Raw genomic sequence first — 21,901 nt, 5'->3', positions numbered from 1 at the left:
AGTGGGAGGACTCTCTTAGATTCTTTAAGATTATATCAATAATGATTTGAAAAATGTCTTTATGAGAAAAGTGCAGTAAAGCTGACTATTGGGGATGTATACCATAGAAGTATTTCAATACAATGAAGACTTCTGCACAATCAGTGACTGGCTTTGAAATGAATGGAAGAAATGTGACATGCATCAATGAAGCTTGCATATTTGAACTAAGAGTAAAATATTCTTCCTAGGTTAGAGTGAGTGCATCAGAATTTCTTGTTGGAATACCTAATTTCACAAGATTTGTAAGAAACTCTGTTTTAACTTGCTGCTTTGCTGTAGCACTTGCTTAATGCAAATTATCTTCACCTTTTAACTTCAAAATACAGGTTTGAGGTGACAGTTGACATTCCCTAGTCTTTGATTTTCTGACAAGGTAATCATTTTTTTAAGCAATGACCATATTGTACCAAATTAGTCTCAGAAATATTTGGTTTTATTGGCATCTCTTGCCACAGTTTTAATACTACTTACTTTTCTAACACAGCTGATAATTTCTTCTACATCCAGATCACAGAAAAATATCATTAGTCTTGTTTTATGATAGACTGAAATAATTTAAAATAGCAGTTTTACTTCCTTGCTTCAAACAATATCTTTGTAAGCAACATCACTAACAAAATCCATATACATCTTTCAATAAAAAACTGATGATAATGTTTATATTGTCAAAAGTACTGGTTTTATGCAAAGGTGTTTTTACAGTGCTGAAATTGTTCAATGAATACTCCAAGTATTTGTGACTCTGATTCCAAGTCTACCATAGATATGATATTTCTCTTTCACACCTGCATGTCTTATTTGACCACAGACAACTCACCTTTACCAATGGTTTGCTAGTAAATGATAGTGCTCACAATTCAACACTTGACCTTATCTATGTGGCATCTTGGCTATCTTTGGCAAAGTATAGTGATTTTTCTCAAGTTTTTTTTCCCCCCAAAGTGTAGCTTTTCTAGTTCTTTTTTATTGACATGATATACAAATTCATCATCTCCAGACAACAGTTTCAGTCTTTTCAATATATTGTTATGATGCATTCCAAATTCACTTTCATCTCTTGGCAACTGGTAGTTGTCTGCTTATCAGTTACTGCTTGACAGATCATGTACTTGTTCAGGTCTGTGAGAGATCCCTCTAACTTCATGTGAATTATTTCAAGCTTAAATCCTAATGATCTCTTCTGGTCAGCTCAGCCTACAAAAGACAAACTAAAAAAATAAGAGCATCATTCAAAATGAATGCAGAAGAGAAATTTTGGCTTTACCGTTTTATTTACTTCTACAATGTACTTAACAAATATCAATTTTTAGAGTTACACATACATCTTCACAACACTGAAAATAAAATTTGTTATTCACAGTTTAAGCAACATGATTAATGGTTATTTCGCCCCAAAATCTAAGCTGGGCACTAGAGCTAGCTTTCTATGCACAGGCTCCAGTGACATGGACTTGCAGTCAGCTTTTGTGGCTTCCTGATACTGTATAAAGATTTAGTGCTACCTCTCCAAAATGTTCTAGTCATCATACATGTCTTCTAAGCAGTCCAGTTGGTCAACTGAAAAATTTATTACAAGAATATGTGGCAGAGACCAAATTATCTATACTGAATTTCTACTGAATAAGGATTAGAACAACAAGAATAACTTTATGATAATGAATGAACTTTGTACACATAACTGAGCAACTTAAAAAAAAATGATTAACATTTGAAAGTGAGGCATAAGCTTAATACCTTAAACATATTCAGACATTATTAGATAATATAAAAGGAGATTATATGCTGTAAACTAATGCTATGTTTTAGTCATTTTATCTGAATATTGTACAAGTAAAATACATATTTAATGCAAACCTTGAGTAAATGAAGAATTGTATAAAGATGAAGCACTATATGGTCAACTTCTAAATGTAAAAAACACTGAAAGACGTGAATTCTTGACTGAACTCTAGTCTGGAACATTTTTACAAAACGTAACTGATACTTGCAATTACACTAGTAATGAACTCTCAAACTATAAGTAAGTAAATAAAAATTAAACCAGTGATTGAAAACTTTTATAAGTACTTTTGTAAGATTAAAATTTTTATTTTTTTCCTGTCATAACTCTTCTTTATAGCAATACAATCTTCTAACAATTACCACTTTAGAAACCTTATCTTACTTTAAACCTTTACCGTAGTTCTTCTTTATAATGTTGTAATCTCAGATTTCTATCATCTACAGCTGATGAGGATTCTTCACCTGGTGATTTAAATCCACCCAAGTTTGCTACTGCTATTCGAAGGGTCTTTAACTGTTGGTCATCAGTTATACTTTATTAAAACATGAATATTTAGTAGCTATTTAAATCATTTAATGCTTATTTTTTTTAGCAAAAAAAGTTTCAGTAAAATGTCTAGAAAATATGTATGTGGGTTCTATATACCTATCCGGTAGATTGTTTCATTTCACTACTTATTTAGATTTTCATTTCCAGGACATAATAAATACTACGTAAATGTTGTAAGGAAATACTTTTTGTAAAGAAACTTCTTACTGTTTACATACAGTGAAGTGAGTACATAGAGTATAATTCTATTTGTTTTTTTACATGATACTATAATCCCAAAATTAAATTTCAAAAATATTAAAGTCATACAAAACACACACTATGACAGCAGTCAACTATTTTCTTTATGAAGACACCAAATTAACATGAGAGACAATGATTGTAACTTATTACTAGTAAGGATTTTGATCAACAATGGTGTAAAAAAAAAGAAGAGTTACAGTCCAAATTCTGTTTTGTTTTAAATTACTAAAACTACACTTTGCTGTAAAACAATTATTTCATAAGGTACTGTATGTGCTATAACTAACATCTAAATTTTTTATTTAAACTTGAGAACATACATTTAGCTAATTCGAAGATGTGTTAATTTTAACATTTGGCTTCTTTACTTTTGCTTCTGTTGAACCTTCATGCGTAAACAGTGAGTAGATCTTACTCCCTTTTTTTTTAACATTTTGGTAAACAATTGATATTCATACAATAATGCTAAAAAAAACAACCAGTATTTGCATCACTTAGAAAACCTAAGGAATTAATACTAAAATTGAATTCTTATTCATCATTTTAAGCATTTCTGAAAATGCTTCTGTATGAATACAAGTGATTTTTTTTATTCCTGTGACTGTTGTATTGGAAAAATTCCTTTGAGACTGTATTTATAGTTTTGGTATTATTAATACATTACCTTCCTGTGTTCTTTTCAGCTTATGGTTTCTAACTGACCTAAATACAGCTGAAAAGCTGTTGATAAAATGTAGTTTTTTTCAAGGAGTAAAATAATTGAAACTGAAAACTAAATGCCTCTGTCAAGAGTGCAACACATTTAGAACTTACACTATACTCAAATATTGTTTCTTTTACTAGTTATTGGCACAAAAATAATTCAAATGCAAAAAAAAGTTTTTCTGAATATCCTTTAAAAGATTACAAATCATTAGAAAGAAGATTTACCACTACTATTTTTGACATTTCCTTGAGTAACAACACAAAAACACATTACAGTGAAGCCTACAAAAGTATTATTTTAAATACCCGCTGAGTTAGTTGGGTGAGTTTGTTATTTTCTATCTGAAAACAATATTCTTCATACAACTCCTGTAGTTTTGAAGCTAGCACATGTTCCTTACTGAACAGTGGATGATGATGAAAAGTGAGAGATGAAACATCTACATCTAGTTGATATCGTCGATCACTGCATCTTTGTAACTGTGTATTTGGATATTCTGCCTGCAGAAACAAATTGTTCAATGGAAGATGTATACATAAAAAAAGCAAATATAAAGGTTTTAACTGAAATGAATGAAAGTAATATAACTGCTTCAAAACAAAAAGAAAACTCTTTAATTCACAATTTGAATTCAGACTTTTAGTAGTTTGATTTACATCTAATTAATGTACATATACATATATGTGTATTAGCAAAGGTAACCAGCAATGCTGAGCTCAAAATGTAATGCTATAAACAGGGACATGGGCAGCCATAGCATGAGCCAGTTGTCTCATACAAAGGTACACATGCTATGTGCAGCAATAAATGCCACTTTCATTTGACATCAGTTTCATGTATCTTGCTATCAACCTTCACCTCAGTTGATCTCTCTTTCAGAGCATTAAGATGGTAAAATTAAAATGTCTGAGAAACTAGAACCATTCATTTGATTGTTTTTCTTTATTTAAGCTCAATATTAATTTGTAAACCTCAGTTCCTTTACCAAATTTTATTGCAACTGGTTCAGTCAGTTCCTCACAATAACTTGTTACACCAGGCAGACAGAAGGATAACTCTGCTTTATGTGTATGAATAGATATGGAATTATATACTTGTTACTCAACAGTATTTGTTTGTTTAAGCAGAAAGCTACACAAGGGGCTACCTGCATTGCACACATGACAGGGATAAACTCCAAATTGCTGTGTTATTATAAGTCCTCAAGTTTACCTCTGAGCCACTGGGAACAACTTAAGAATAAATTAGAAAACAAATATATTCTTTTGTATTACATTTCCATTCACAATTTCTAAGTATGGTTTTTATTATCAGGAAAATTGATTATTCAACTTTTTTTGAAGAACCTAATAAGTGAACAAACTGGCTAACACATGAGCAAATACCCTCGCAGGTTTGTTGATTACATACACGCTATATAGGGAAAAAAATTTATTAAGTATTTCTAGGAGTAGATTTCATCATTAAATCACTGAAATTAATTTCTTAATCAATTACTAAGCTTTCTAAAATTAATATACTGCAGTATAAGAGCAATTATCTCAAAACCACTAAATGTTCTGTACATCATTATGTAATTCACCTCAGAAAACCTCAATAGAAAAGAAAGGAATAAACTATAAAAATAGATAAAAAATTAAAGAAAGAGTAACATTTAGATAAAAAAATAAATTTTTAAACCACCTAAAGTCTTAAAACACTAGATTTTATAAAAATACATTGATTCTAAAGACTAAAGCTAATACATGTAATTCCACCATTAAAAAATACTTTTATAAAATGATGGGTTAAATGAGAAAACAATACTTATAAATTATTTATTTATTAAAAACATAATTACTGGTGGTGTTGTTATTTTCCTTTTAATGTAAAAAAAAAACAATATATGGTAAATGTTTTAATCAAATTCTACTTTTGAAAATAATATAGTATTATCTGTTGAGATATTTCTTATAAGATAACTAAAAATGTTTCAGTAAAAAAGAAAATGCAACTTTGAATTACGAAAGCAAACGATGTTATAGAGCAAATGTTTTACAATTTAAAACACTGGAATGAGTAACCTATTCTTTTCTTTTTTTTTACTAAAAATCAGTTAAGTTAGTTTCCTTTATTTATTACAGTTTATTATAAACCCATGGGCATAATCACTTTCATTCCAATTAATTCTAACTTAGTTAGGTATAGAATCAGGAAAGTGGATACAAAGGTCAAGGTGAACTGTACTCACTATCAGACCAATGTTTTGGACTCTGTATCAAACAGAAATACCAAATTTTTACAGGGTATAGGTTCACCAAGATAATACTTTCAGTCATATCTCCCTTTCAACTGTCACATACCTTAAGCAGCTAGAGAATGAAATGTATTCATGCTATTCTATACAAAGACACACCAGTTGAGTCAGATGATGCAACACCTATGGATTTCTGTACAATCTAACTGTTGAAATAGGCACTGGAAAACTGACATCCTTGCACACTAGATAGATCATGGAAAAGTATCAGGGTGGTGTGGTGTGCTTTGGACATGATAACATGACAGCCTTGGAAACTATGCAGCAGGGCTAGTGTCAAGATGCACAAATGTCAGATATAGCATGACCAGATATGGTAACAAGGACTGCAATGATGAGGTGAAGCTTCAAAATTGTTTTAATATAACACACTCAAGTAACTATTTAATAATCAAGCAACAAACTGTAGTATTACAATAATCAAAGCTTTCCGAATTAGGTCTAATTGTTTGTATATTTTGGATGTTCATATAAAGTTAAAAATAATTTATTTGTAGTAACCATTTCATATTTTAATCTTACAGAGTAGAGAGAAGGCACTTAGTTAACAGCACTCATTGCCAACTCTTGCAATACTTGATTTAACTGGAGAGACTTGACCATCACCCCTACAATGCACTAATAGTCGTAAAGTGTAAATTTGTGGCAATGGGTTGCACACGATGCATCTCAATTGCATTCACAATTTGGCACACTAAACAACTGACCACATGTCCCTTACATTTAATAATATTTATAATCATACCAGTGATGAATAAAAACCCTATAACCCATATAGGGTATTTATTCATTTCTATCAAGACTTCTAGAACCTGTGTGTTTTTCTAACATCATGAATATAATCACACCAGTATGTTTAATTGGTTGTAATCAACAGTTTATTATTTAATTTTTTAGAGTTGATATTTTGCACTAACAAATCGGACTTTTCTTGTTAGATCAATATGTCACATTTTTCATTCAGCTGGCCTCCGAAATGAGAAAGACGTAACTAAGCAAAGTGCTGAGGTTACCGACATGATAATAACAATAATATATTTTTCCTAAAAGGAGAAACATCATTTGTAATCATTATCTTTTTTATTTTCCTTAGTTTTTTATGTTTTCCTTAGTTTAGTTATATTGCTGTTAACCTTTGGTGGGAGTTTTAACTGATAATTAATTTCAGAAATTTCAAGCTACATTTTATAAATATAGAAATTTCAAGAACAATGCTATAGGCTACAATAAAAAATTCATAAAGATGTATAGAAGTTCGTGTCATATGTTGTACAAGCACTGCACATGATAAATTAAACAAATTAAATCATTACTACATACCTTAACAAACACAGTTTTTATAACTTGATCACTGTCTTCGAAACTGACTGGACGGGATATGCAAGTCTGCAGGGGATCTGCTAAGGCCACAATTTGAGCATCATCTCCAAACCAATGTTTCTCCTGCAAGGAAAGGGATAAGTAACTATTCACATATAATTTAAAATAGCTGATTCCACCACCACAACTAACTGATCAATAAAACAAAAAGCTTTTGAAACATTATGTATAATCCATCCTTCAAAATTACCTGAGACACACTTTTGAAACAACTGAATAAAGCTGTACCTACTAAATTCTCAACCATTACTTTCTAGCTTATGTTTGTCATATAGATCTGAGCACATGTAAACTTATTCTAAGTTTCTAGGTTTAGAGCAAAGAGTTATTTTTTTTCTAATTCTTTGTACAAGAAACTAAGAATAATGCAAAAGTATGAATTTGTTTGGAATGAAACACTTAGTTTAAAAATAAATTTTTCTGATATCAAAGCTGACTTTACACACTTCTCATAAAAATGTAAATTGTTTTTTGAAAATATCAAATTTATCCTCAAAACTTAAAAGTATTGTATTATAAGTTGGCATTATTTTATATATATAGTAACAAAAAAAAACATTCTACATTGAATTAATACAAAAACTGAAAATCATGAATAACAAAATTTAATTATCTATACAACAGAACAACAACTTTGTCTTTTCTAAAAATACTTTTAGTTATACTGATCTGAAACAAATATACTTTATCAAAAAATTGCATTCCATTAGGTTAAAAACACTCATTACGCATATGTCATAACTTACTTTTAATTTCAACATAGACTTATAGATAATGATACTTTAAGAAACTATTTTGGACATCTGATTTAAGATTTAACACAATTAAAAAAAATACTGATCTTTTAAACTGGTGCTGACACATTTAACATATCTAAGATGATGTAAGTGTTGACTAAAGTCTACCAAAGTTCCTATAGTAAGGAAAAAATACATTTATCATTGTTATTTTAAAACTTAAAATTTACAAACAAATATATAATTATGAACTTGTCATAACTTTGCATGTTTGGCTCAAGTGTTAGAAAATTATCATAAAAGAGAAAAAAGTTAGTAGCTTTAAAGTATTTTTCTCCACACATACAGAATTTAGAAGACTTATACAGAAAAGAAAAAACATTGTAATAGATTATTTGATTGAAAGTATGTGTATCATTTGATCAGTTATTCATTTTTTTAATTCCTGATATTTCTTTCACTATCTAAATTATAGTTCTGAAACTTCCTCACATTGAATACCCTTCAAACGAACTTCTTGCTTTGACTCACTCACACAAGTCTTTTATTTTTATTATTCAATCTTTAAAGCAACACTTTTTGGTAAAAAAAAATCACAGAACAGTTGTCTTTTCTATAATATACATTTAGCAATTACAGTTTATTGTATGTATTACATACCAAGCATTAGCTATCATACCATTTCAGAATACAATGTAAGATTAAAAAAATTTCAAAATATTCTGTATATCATTACCTCCACCATTGAAGGTGGACAGAGGTTATGTTTTCACCCCTGTGTGTGTTTGTTTGTCAGCAAAACTTCTCAAAAACAACTAAATGAATTTGGTTGAAAGTTGGTATACATTTGGACTATGACCCAACTTAGAGAGTCAAGGTCAAAGGTCATGGTGACAGTAAAGTCATGAAACTCCACAAAATCTTTATCTGTTAACATGGGGACTGATTTTTCACACTATTTTTGCTTTATAACTTAGTCAAAAATGATCGAATTTTGATGAAACTTGGTGGACATATGTAGAATATTATTCCTCATTATCCTGTCAAAATTGATTCATGTCTGTTGATATCTTTGTATTTTTTGAGAGCCAAATATGATAAACTCTGCATGGCAAAGGTATGCACTCTACTGAATGCCCCTCTAGTTAAATAAATGTTTTTCCTTACATACCTTCTGTCTTATTAATCTATTTTCAAGCTTGTTCTTATTCCTCTCAGGAACAGCAGGCCTTTTTCCTACATAAAATCCTTCTTCCTCAAGGTATCGAGGCTCTCTACTATTACCAATCTTCTCTTGTACTGGTACTTCACATGAAAAGGCAAAGACACCCACAGTGATTAAGACCATCATCAAGAAAACTGACAGAAGAACCAAATCAGTAAATGGGGTTAAATACACTGTTCTAAGAAGTACATGAAAGATGCAATATCTCTTGTCTTTTTTTAACCTTAATAGTTTCAAAACTCAAAAGCAGTGTATATTACAAAACACTACAAAACAATTTGAACCTATAAGACTACTGTTGGGAGAACAAAGAAATATTTTCATGCATAAGACAAAAAGGACATGAAAGATGGTAAACTGAAAGCAACACCTCAAAGAACAGGGAACTCTTTTAAGATAGGTATTCCACTTTTTACTAATGCTTCCTTTCTATTAAATCAATGAATAAAAAACATATAATACAAAATAAACAACATATAACACAAATGGATTGATGGATGGACAGCAAAATAGATAAAAACAAGCCAGTAATATATTTTAAAAACTTCACTTTTAAATTTTCAACCATTTGACAAACTGCCATAGACATATCAAATTATATTTAAATTATATTATTCCACATGATTTTTTTCTTTTACATTAGGCAATGGTCACCACAATATTTCTGGCTTCCTGATTTAAAAAAATTGTGTATCAATAAATAAAAATATGTCATATCTTCATCCCTCTCAGGTTTAATAAGAAAGGAAAGAAATAAGAATTAACATTACTAACTCATTATTTTCAACTTTGTTATGGTTAGAACATTGTTCAAAATTAACTTTTCCTATACTGAAAATGTATTTTCAATAGATACTTACCACTCTCACAAATACCTTTTCTTTACTTATACTGCCCTCTATGGGTGCAAATTTTTTGCACACCACTAGCCTTGATACTCTCACCTACCTTCACATGTATTCACATGAGACATCTGCATGCTATCATGCAAATGATCGTGCAGCAACTCTTTACCAATAGGAGTGTGACAAAACTCCCATCATAACTAGCTCCTTCTTTTCTCTGCAGCCCATAATCACTTCAAGATTGGATAGTATATAAACAAATGTATGGTTCTGGAAAAACAAGTTTATGAAGCAAAACACCATGAGGAATACCTAAAAGCTATCTTGCAGAATACCACATTTGACACACCAGTCTTACAGTGCAGATTTATGAATAATTATACCTGGTCAAGCAACACTTGCCACAAAGTGGGATCCTGAGATGTGAAAAGGGCCCCTGCAAAGAAAAGGTAGAAAAAAAGTAGCATCTATCCACTCTTAGACATCATGGAGCTCAAACTGGCAATGAGAGGAAGACGGAAACCTGTAGAACAGGAAATGGCTAGGTGGTGAAGATCATGAGCAGTGGAAGTAAAGGGAGTGGTCCACATATCTACACAAATGAAGTCCTCCAACAGATGATGGAAATGAGCAGCGAGGGACATGGGAAGGTGACACATTTGATGTAAAGAGACGTGGAAAAGATTACAAATATCATGTGAAAGAGAAGAATAAGTCAGGCAAATAAGCTGAGGAATCCAATCTGTAAAGGAATAGCAGAAAGGTCACGAAACTGGGAATATTTTGAAGGAATAAACAAATGGGAAAGGGATTCATAGAAGGAAGCAGTGCATACCATATAACAGCTGAGAGCCCTGACCAGGCAGAAGAGACAATCAGGGTCAGAAAGGTTATAATGATGTGATAGGGAAGGGGGAATTACCCTCTTGAGTGGCCGAAGTTTCGAGCAGGAAAGAACGATGAGGGAAAATGACAACACAGGAAATATGAAATAAAATGTGGTGGACATCAATAGTGAACACGTCCAATCGATGACATCCGCATTCTAACAGGAGGAGAAAAAGCGTCTTCAAGGAGAGATGATATAAGAAACAGGTGTACAACAGCTTGAACAGAGGTAGGGTAAGGGCACGAAGGGCTACACTGAGATTCCATTCTGGGAGATAGGCGAGGTGAGGGGGATGGGTGATGCAGAGTGAATGAAACAAAAGAGAAAGGACAGGTGATTGGAAGACATGGGCATATAATGTAAAATGAAATGTGTCTGACAAGGCAATGTGATAGACTGCAATGGGAGAGACAGAGAGGCCCCTGTTGAATAACCAGGTAAGAAAAGAAGTGATGTGGAGAAGAGTAGGATGACGTATATAACCATGATATATGAACCAACTACAGTGCATGTACAATGTCTGTTGATACACAGCCTTGGAGAAAGGATGAAAAGAATGGGAAATCAAGGATGCCATGTACTGTGAAAGGCTGGCCCACCTGAGCAAGGACTGGACAAAAGCCACGAGTGAAGACAGAGTGTGGAAATGGAAGGATGATGCACACTGGACTGGGGTTAACATGAAAGAGTAGGGGAAAGAAGGAGCAGAAGAGGCAACACCACTAGCTGGTGCAACAGTGGAAAACACAGCTTTGCTGGCCAAAGGGAAACCACTAAAAGAGAACGACACAGAGTGGTCTGGATGATGGAGAGGACCTGGGGAAGCAGATGGATGGGAGGGTAGGCATACAGGTAGAAGCCCATTCAATCTTGACTGAGAGCATCAACTGCTCCAGTCAAGGGATGTGGAACAGAAGACCAAAACTGTGTGAGCTGGGAATTGGTATGTGTGGCAAAATCATCCAGATATGGAATACCCCACTGGGAACAGAGCCACCAAAAACACCAGTGGGTCCAGTGACTACTTCATAGGGAGAATTTTGTCAGAACGAAATAAGTGGCCCACAACTAGATTCAAGGCCCCCAGAACATGCCAAGCCATCAAATAAATATGATGGCAGGGACCCAATACAGGAGGTCCAGTGTCTGAAAATAGAGGTTTCTTGACTGGGTGTCCCTTGCCTGGAAATGGATGAGACCACAGTTGAGTTGCTGGGATGAACAATCATCGACTGGCCTTGAATAGCCAGAAGGAAGTGAATTAATGCCTGATGAATTGTGAGAAGCTCCAAGAGATTAATAAGAATTAAGAAGTCCACTGCCCCAAGACCTCCCTGGTGTCCAGGTAAGCACCTCAACCACAAAGAGACGCATCTGTAAAGAGGTGACATTTCAGACAAGGAAGAGGAACCCATAGTTTTCTTGATCCAAACACCAGGTGAAGTCGGTCTGTAAGGAAGGAGGTGAAGGGCATCCAAGGGATACTGAACAAGGATCCACTGGTCCATCAAAGAGATAAAACCTCTTGTGCAGTGGGAAAAGGAGAGGAGGATAGGTTGAGAACTAGTAACTCCATAGCCCATAAATGAAGAGAAAAAGGTTGGGGATTGAGGAGAGAATTGAACATTACCCCAAGATAAACAAGGTATTGCATGTGGATGAGGAAAGACTTCTCCACCTCCATCAACCAACCAACCAACCCAAAGAGGCTTCACATAGGAGAAACTGAGTATGAAGGGCAGAGGCAGCATGCATGGGAGCTTGAAGTAAACAGTCATCCATTTAATGGGGAAATGAAGGTCCCAAAAATGAATAAGATGGGCAATTACACTGACCACCTGACAAAAAATATAGGGAGCCAAGGCAAGACCGAATGAAAGATCCGAAAACACAAAACACAACCCTAATAGACAAAACAAAAGTAATGTCAGGATGCAAGGGGAGATGAGAAAGTGAAGGTACATCTCTGAAACATCTGTTGACTTCCATAGGCCAGGAGTGAAACCAATCAATGGTACAAGGACAACTTCATAGTGAAATGAGGTAGGACCAAGAAGCAGTTCAGAGCCTAAAGACTGATGACAGGGCATCAGTCCCCAGCCTTCTTGAGAATGACAAACAAATGGGAAGAAAAACCCAGATGAGAGAAATTCATTGTTCAATGGTACCCTTGCACTGCCACTGAAAAGACGCTGGCTGAAAACTGGATCCCGAGGAGGAGGGAAGGAAATGAGATGCTGGGACAGTGGAGAAGGAAAATCGAAACGTAGGACCAGACCCTCGAAAATAATTACAAACCCAAGGGTCCATAATGAAGGACCTTTAGACATGGGCAAAGTAGAGAGGCCTGTCCCTCACAGACCCGACCCCAATATGTAGACTTCAAAACCATCGGTTGCCCCCAGGATGGCAGCACAAGAGCCAACAGCGAACCTCAGTTCCAAGAGGTTGGAACCAGAAAGATAGAGGAAAGAGGAGGGTGAAACAAAGGCACAGATTCAGGGGGGGTGAGATAAATGGGAGGTCAATAAGGAAGGTGTGTTAGCAAGGAAATATCACACAAGGAGAGGCATTTCCATGGTGAAAAACAGAAAAACTGAGACTGGAAGAAGATAACTGAAGTATTAGGGTCTGAATCTCTAATGGGATAGGTGAGTCAAAATGCTGTGAGTCTAAGTAGGGAAACAGAACAGTGATATGCCAAAGCATGGACTTCCAGAGTATGTGGGAGTCACGTGAACCCCAATATCCAGCGAGGGAGTTGAAGCACAAGATACTGGCCCATTGACATGATACAGAGAAGGGCAAGGAGGAATCATAGGAAACAGGAACCAATGAGGAAACATAACAAACCTAAATTTTGAAGGCAACAAAGGAAGGAGGAGACCTGAGAACCTCCCCGCAATGAAATGTGACGGTGAGGTATAGGCAAGAGGAGGGAACAGGATACCAAAGTCTCATCCTCATGTTCAGGCATACCCTCATATGATAATAGAGAAGAATCATCTGGCAACTTGGAAGATTGCAGAAAGGTAGCCAATTCCCTTCAAACAGAACCAATAATTCCTCGGCAGAAAAGCTTGCCCTGATGCCATTAGAAGCTCCAAATGCAATTCTAAAATCCATGAAAGTTGAAAGAAGACAAAAAAAAAGGTTTGAAAAATATGGAAAGAAAAGACCGAGTTTGGAATAACACATAAAACTTGAGCGACAAAAGGTAAGGAAGTAGTAAATGAAAAAACAAAACACAATTATGCCAGGCAAATTTGAAAAAAGAAAATCATTTGGAAAGCATGAGCGGAAACATGTCCTATCAGTACTACTGCCAATTGAAAAGTGATTATGGGCTGCATAGAAAAAAAGAGTGCTCATTACAATAAGAGTTGTGTCACACTCCTATTGGTGAAGGGTTGTTGCATGATAAGATTCAGATGTCTCATGTGAATACATGAGGTTAGGTGGTAGTATCACTGTTAGTGGTAATAAAAATTCACTATAGAGAGCAGTATAAGTAGAGGAAAGCTATTTGTTAGTGGAGGTTAGAGATTGTATTGGAACAAAATTTAAAGCGAAAAGTTTTAAAACATATTAATCTCTATTCTTATCAAGAGGGTGATCAAATGGAAAAAAATCAGAAAGACACAAATTTTACTATTGTTTTTGTTATAACTGAATGGAATAAACAGGTTATGAGTTCTATTATATTCAGTTACACACTAAGAACTCTGCTTTTATAAAAGGCACACTGATATTGTTGAGTTTCATATGAGAATACTTTATGTACATCACTAAATTAAAAAAATTAGGGTAACAATATTCTAAAATACAACTGTAGATCTAAATCAAATTATTAACATATTCATGGGTATGTTATGGTATAACAACTAGTTTTCATACCAAAAAATATCATTTTTTCCTTTGTATAAAAATATTTAATGCATACATAACATTTGTGTGAGTTATATTTTCTAGCTTTACATAGTTTTCAGTATTTGCTTGAGATTTTAATTTTCATCGAGAATGCACAAATTCTTGTATGGTTCATGTGTATCACACTTTTTACATTAGATAATAATATTTTTACCTCGTTTAGTTTCTGGATAAAATAACATCTGTCTTTCAAATTCCATCCGTAAATGAAAAGAAGTGTACAACGGCTTAACACGCTCATATGTATACCAGTCTTCATCAGATATAAGATAATCACCACCCAACAGTTCAGTACCATCTGTAGAATATAAGCAGATATTTGTTCTTTGATTCAAAAATAAGTCTGTTTTAAAAGAAAATATTCCACATTTACTTTACAATTTTCAAACTCATGTTTCACCATGTTAATACTTAGTTATAAAAGTCATGTATTATTGTATTAATATTCTTTTGATTAGCTACTACATGGAAATTTTAAACAAAAGTATTGATGTTGATACTTGTCTCAACTGTCAGTTCTGTTTCAACTGAAATACATTCAAAATCAATCATATGAGGTATTAGGTTTCAATGAGGATATATAAGCCACAAATCCTTATCTAAGAATAATTAATAAATCAAATGGCTGTGCAGTTGTTTTATACCAACATAGATAGCCCAGAAAACTATCACAAACTACTTATATGGTTATAATCAACTGTGTTTTGATTTAATTGGTTGGTAAAACTATCAAGCATAGTGCTGAGTAATAAGTCAGCCTTTCTGAGTGCAATTTTATTGGCAGCTTTATGATGAACAACCGAAACAATTTTTGATTCAAATGACTATCCTTTTACATTTTTCCTAATTGTAAATTTTCCTTTGCAAGCTTTTCCAACTAGTGAAACAAATGAATATAATTATAAAAGATATTGTGCTGCACTCTGAAGTAACATAGTGGAATACTTATATCAATAAAATATATAAAAATATTGCATACAAAATCTTACTATTACTCTAACACACGGAGTTGATAATAAAAGCTCCTAATTTCAGATTTAAAGTTGTCTTCTAGTAAAAAATTTACATTTTTAAGATTACACTGAATTTCAAATCAGCTAGATTTACCCCTGAAATATTGACAGTCATACCTTGTTGAGTTGCTCTCGTGGTGTCAACAACCATGTGACTTTAGGTTCTAAATGTCTGACCCAATGTAGAGCATGAATCAACTTAACCAGAATTCTAGATTTTTCCACATTCCATGTAATTTACTGTGTATGCATCAGGAGAACATACATACGCTCTGCCTTCCTATTATAATTCATATTTCTTAGTTAAATTCCTAATAGAAAATCCTTTATCACCCATTTGTGGGGAGGTGGTTGGAAATGTATTTCAGAGGAAAGTATCTATAACAAATTAATTTTCACCCAAAAAAATGTAAAATTCAAATCAAGTAGACTCACTTCTGAAATAATGATAGCCAGAATACCTATGCCAAAAATACTGGAACCAGGAAAAGTTAAGATTATATAAAAAAACAACAAAGGATACAAGCCAGAAAAGAAATAACATAGAAGATACATAAAATGTGATTAACCCTGTTGTCATGAGTATCCTTTACTGCACATGACACAGGGTTTTCATGTTTTATATTCAAAATTTTATTAAACTACTTTTTGTTTATGTTTTACCAATAAATATAGCATACAATTTTTAATAATGTTCCATATTTTAATAGTATATATATGTTTTAAGTTCTTAATTCTACAATGCAATATTTAAAAAAATCTGAATTTCCCCTAGTGTGCCCCACATGAAACATTTTCGCTTAGCCTGTCGTCTTCTCTATTTTATCCACCACCCCTCAAAAAAGTACAGAATTAAACATAAATTACTCTATAAAATAGTCATTCCTCAGACAAACCATAATTTTTATAGTCTTCAATTTTGTTTGGTTACAGAGCTATTGAATAGAAAATCAGACCACTTCTGCCACACCTACCTGTCATATCTTCTATTTCAGAATTTGTTAATAGTTCTCTCTTACATTTAATTATATATTATCTATAACCAATAGAAAGTCAATGTTTTCATCTATTAAATGACATATTATATAATGTTATTTTCTGAATGGTTAAATGTCAATTTCACTCAGAATAACAACATCATTCCCATGAGAAAGTTAACGACTATCTTGGATGAATTTGTAACGGCTCTTGTCACACAGTTAGAAAGCCAGAAAAATTTTGGGAAGTAAGGGAATTTGTCTACTTTTTGCATGTTATTAGTCTATATTCTTTGGTGAATTATTCAATTAAAAAAAATTATTAAATGCATTATTACCATTAGTATAAAACAATTAAGGTTAATTCTCTTCGACAAACGACAACAAGAAAAAAGAAGATCGGTTAAGGATTATATTTCTTGTTTTCAATGTTTATTCTTTATGTATAATTATAAAAGTAACTAAAATGTAAAAAATAGGGATCCTTTTAGGTTAGTTAAGATTAGATTAGGTAAAATAAATAATATTATAATAAAAATGTTTCACGAGGCACATACACACAAGCAGCTTGTGGGTAATATAATTCGTTAGGGTGTCGTGAGCTGCACGTTCCCCGAATGATTTACAACTTATAATAGTGCAGATAGTAATTAGACATGGTTCAAAGGGCAATAAAACAATAAAATTTAATTATAAATAGATGTATACTGTTACAAACTTAGAGCTACTTAGGATAAATGAACGTAGTTTCATGTTACAATTTGAAGTCATTCTAGAAAGAAAAAAATGTGGCTATAAGATTGCAAACCTTTATGAACTTCATACCTTTATTTATCATCTTGTTAATGGTATTAAGAAACACACTCATCTTCATTAAATCAGCTTTTTTTTTGGTTGGAGAGTTTCTTTTTGTTACTATAACTTTCACTTTATGGGGAAGACATTACTCTGAATTGGCTTGGAATATGATTTTAGAGCTATCCTAAATGCTCTCCCATATAAGTTTTTCATTCCCTTGAATAACCTTTAGAGGTACAATTCTTTGAAATGTTGTGTCATTTAACTCTATATCTTAATATACGAATATCCTTCCTCTGAAAAAGACTAACATATCATTTGAGCCAAAAATATATTCACAGTGGCATGAAATGTCAAATGGTCAGGAATTTAGTATGAAAAAAGTATATAGATGCTAAAAATGTCACCCATGGTGCCAAAGTTTGTATGTGCAACATGCCACTGCATTTGAAGATTTGTAGCAATTTTGGGCATTTCACTGTGATTCAAATGCTTCAAGTATAGAGAGATTCTGTATATCAAGAAGAGTTACAAGTGTGGCACACATGTATGCTGTAAGGAGAAATGTGATGCACACTTAGTGGATGCATAAGAGAAGTTATATAACAACGATTGACCAAGGAGGAAAAGTATGCCTAGCATAAACTAAAGATACATTATAAAAATAGATGCTTCTAATATCTATAAGCCGACACTATCACAGCCGTGAGAATGTTTATGTAAGCCTCATTAGAGACTGAGCACATGATCCATATTTATAGACTGATAACACCATATCAGACCAAAAGCTATGAGAAAAGTTTACATTTTCATGGACATGGTTTCTAAAAAGGGATTAATTAGAACTATGATGTAGGATGCATATCAAAAATGCAAAGAAAGATACAAACAAGTGGCCTGCCAATTTACCATATTTAGCTGTAACCATTCATCAGAGTAGTTTTGTTTTTGGTTCTGAGAATCATGATGAGTTTGCAAAAATCAAACAATTAAGTGTCAGACCTACTTGCGGGTAGATGTTTACACTACTTGGAAAGTCGTAAAGATACCAAAAAGATTTAGTATAAGAACCCCTGTTTGGAACCAGGATAGTTAGTTCTCCCCAGTGTAGAAAATTTCTCTCCAGAGCTGTAAACTTCCTCAAGTTAGTGACTTTTGTACTCCACTCGCAACTGTATACCTGGATTTAATATAAATCTACTGTGACTGGTGGTAAAGTCGAGCTCCAACAACTAGCCTACAGGACTATTTGTTACACATTAGTATATTTTGGTATTCTTATAAACTGCAATTAACCTTCTGTAGGAATGGCATTGCTATCAAATTTAAAAGAGAAATGGCCTTAGTATTTGTGTACCCATTCAATGAGCATGCTTTCACTCTCATTTGTTGTAAAATATTAATAATTTTAAATGTAATAAAGGTGGTTTAGAGACTGATTAATAAAAGTCAACAAAACATGATTATTGGCTGAAAAATATCCAAACAAGCATGAGAGCTTATAAAGAAAATATTTATGGAATAAGATTACTTTGCCCTAACTGCTGGATTGCCTAAGCAATATAAAGTTATAATTTAAAACTATAATTCTTTGTAATAACTATGGGAATTACCCCTTGAGAACTACAGTGACTCTCATTTCCAAGTACATATCACAAGAATGCAAGTTCATGTGTTGCAATATAAGTTTCTCTTTGCTTTAGTGTTTGACAAGATTTTGTTACATCATAGAGATTACCCAAGTACTACTTATATAAGGGGTTTCACTCCTTTCTTTTTTGATAGAGTACTGTTCAAAAGGAAATCAATTGAATGCTAATGAACTTTTTCTGAAAAAAAATTTAAAAAACATTAGCAATGTTTGAAAGAGAGACAACAAATCCTAAGTGTTTCAAAACAGTGAAGAAACAATTACAGCCAGATATACTATAAGGGCACTGACTTCTATAGAACTGTTTTGAACATAATAGTTATTGACATTATCAAAAATGTGAAGAATTTCTCATCAAAGAGACACCTAAAGGAAATTTTTCTGAGAATCAGAATATGCCACATCATTTCCCCTACTTTACTTTCCAAGTTACTTCAATCTCTTTACAAAATATTCAAAAAAGTAATTATTAAAGATTTTCAAAATTGTATATCCCAATGAATTATCCAATACAAAGAGGTCATTTGATGATATTTCAAAAATGAAGATTTTCTTAGATGAGCAATGAATTAAAACAGGTTGAATCATATAATGTTGTTGAATATACACAATTACAGAACATACCAGACAGATCAAATACAGAAAGCAAATAAGTTCACTGGAAACTAAACCACTGAGTGTTTCAGGTTTACAAAATATATAAATGTCTGACAAATTTGTCACTTTATTGAGAGGAAGGAAAAGTAATCGTTAGTTTCCTGGATACCTATTTCTTATATCCTTTCTTCTTTTCCTTAGGGCACTTTTCTGCCACATTTGAGCTCTGTTCTCCTGATTTACTTTTCTTCCCTTCAATTCTAAATTTTCATTGTTTTAGCCAATGATTTTAGTAAAGCCTTGTAACAATAAAATGCTTCCACCACCACTGTTTAGAATCATTTGCAATATTTTCATTGTTCATTACTCACACTGTTGAATCTTTATCAGCTAGATTTTTATTGATGTACTAACTGTTCTGAAACTGTAAAAGGTATTGTTTGTTAAGAGAATAAAATAAAGAATTCATATTCCTTTGGATTTTATAAAAAAAAATTATAGACAATATAATTCATACTGCTTTGGAATTTTCATGGCAGATAGTAATTGATCTATATAAAATTTTAGTATTTTGTCCTTGCCTTCAATATTTACGATACAGTTATCATTCTCATTTTCTTGACTGGAAGGTAAAAGGTGTGGTGCAGCAGAGGAACATGATGGTTCTTGTTTAACTTCATGTGATTCGTGACCTTTGGGAAGAGGCTGTGGTTCTGGACTCCAGGCACGAGTAAAAAAATCATAAGCTTCATCTACTGACGGAATGTTTGAAGTACTTGCCTAAATACAAATAAAACAGATTTAAACTACAATTTTCTACATAAAACCACAATCCAAAAGTTATGTTAAGGACATAAAAACATAGTTTAACTGGATAACAAAATTCATTGACATACCTGTACAAATGAAATTTCTAAACTCAGTTGCATTATTAAAAATATAAAGTTAAAACAGGTAGTTAAGTTTAATCTGCAATAAATTTACTTCATGTTAAAATCTGAGGGCTACATCACCCCATTCTGATTTAAGTGTGATTGAAAGTATTTATACACAAATATTTCAAACACAGTAAACCTTACAGTAAATTAACTTAGTTATTTTAGCCACACATACCATACAAGATGGTGTATCTCAGTAAAGCTTTAATTAACATACATGTAACTCATGTACTTTTTATAAATTTTGAGATAGACAAGTTAATTTGTCAAAAGATTATAAAAGCAAACTGACAATGTTACAAATAGATTCTAGCAAGCACATACTTGTTGCATAGCCCGAGTACTTATAGAACTCCACTTGTTTCGGCGTTCTGCCTTTTGGTCCAAAGCTGCTTTGATTAATTCCTCTTCTCTCTCCCTCTGTAAACAAGTATATTTATTTGAACACAGATATATGGCAAAACTCCACTAGAAAAATCACAAGTATACAGTGGTCCAAAATTATATTTTGTATTTTAAAATTTAAGAATCAATTAACAAAAGAGTAAAACCATGCAGTTTTCAACATCGTGTAGCCCAACTCAAACAGTTTTCACTGACATGTCAGTAGACTTCTACATGTACGTCATTACTGGCTCTCAGCATGATTAACTGATATTTAATTTCAATTTACATTTGCTGCAATATGCTCGCAATTACAGCAATGATGGCATCTGTTATCCTGGTCTTTAACTCCATGATGTTTGCTAAAGGTGTGCAATACACAATGTCCTTAACATACCCACACAGAAAGAAGTCTAGTGGAGTGCTGTCTGGCAAATGCAGAGGCCACAGAATTGGCCCACCCTGCAAGCCCAACATCACATTGAGCTTATTCTTGCACAGTTGCCATTTTACACTGGAGTGAAAAAAAGAAATGTGAATAAAAACTGTTTGCGTTGGCCTACAAGATGTTGAAAACTGTATGGTTGTATTCCTTTAGTTATTTAATCCTCTTTCCCCACATGACACAAGGTCTTAGTGTCTTGCATTCAATATTTTATTAAACTACTTTATTTTATACCAATTAGTATAGCATAAAATCTTAGCTAATAATCCATATTTTAATAGTATATAAGTTATAAGTTCTTAATTTTATAAGGCAATATTTTAAAAATCCTGAATTTTCCCTAGTGTGACACATTTTGTCTCGGTATCTTCTCATCTCTATTTTATCCACACACCCATCCACATAAACTCCAAAATTAAACATCAATTACTCACTATAAATTGTCATTGCTCAGACAAACCATAATTTTTAGG

At 32.8% G+C, this 21,901-nt stretch overlaps 1 protein-coding gene across 2 annotated transcripts in view; it reads right to left on the bottom strand.

Moving 5' to 3' along the window:
- The window catches only part of LOC106462414 (coiled-coil and C2 domain-containing protein 2A-like), an 82,436-nt gene that overhangs the window by 46,305 nt on the left and 14,230 nt on the right, over window positions 1-21,901 (bottom strand). For both annotated transcript variants that reach the window (XM_022389667.1, XM_022389668.1), the window contains exons 8-14: window positions 20,924-21,019; window positions 20,243-20,441; window positions 14,780-14,923; window positions 8,908-9,041; window positions 6,940-7,062; window positions 3,629-3,823; window positions 2,220-2,338 (exon numbers count right to left, since the gene is read on the bottom strand). In XM_022389667.1, coding sequence (XP_022245375.1) covers window positions 2,220-2,338; window positions 3,629-3,823; window positions 6,940-7,062; window positions 8,908-9,041; window positions 14,780-14,923; window positions 20,243-20,441; window positions 20,924-21,019 — 1,010 coding nt within the window. The remainder of the gene's footprint in view (window positions 1-2,219; window positions 2,339-3,628; window positions 3,824-6,939; window positions 7,063-8,907; window positions 9,042-14,779; window positions 14,924-20,242; window positions 20,442-20,923; window positions 21,020-21,901) is intronic.

The sequence above is a fragment of the Limulus polyphemus genome, unplaced genomic scaffold (genome assembly GCF_000517525.1).
Source record: "Limulus polyphemus unplaced genomic scaffold, Limulus_polyphemus-2.1.2 Scaffold1161, whole genome shotgun sequence".
NCBI classification, from domain to species: Eukaryota; Metazoa; Arthropoda; class Merostomata; order Xiphosura; family Limulidae; genus Limulus; species Limulus polyphemus.
This window is presented reverse-complemented; position numbering and strand designations above follow the sequence as displayed.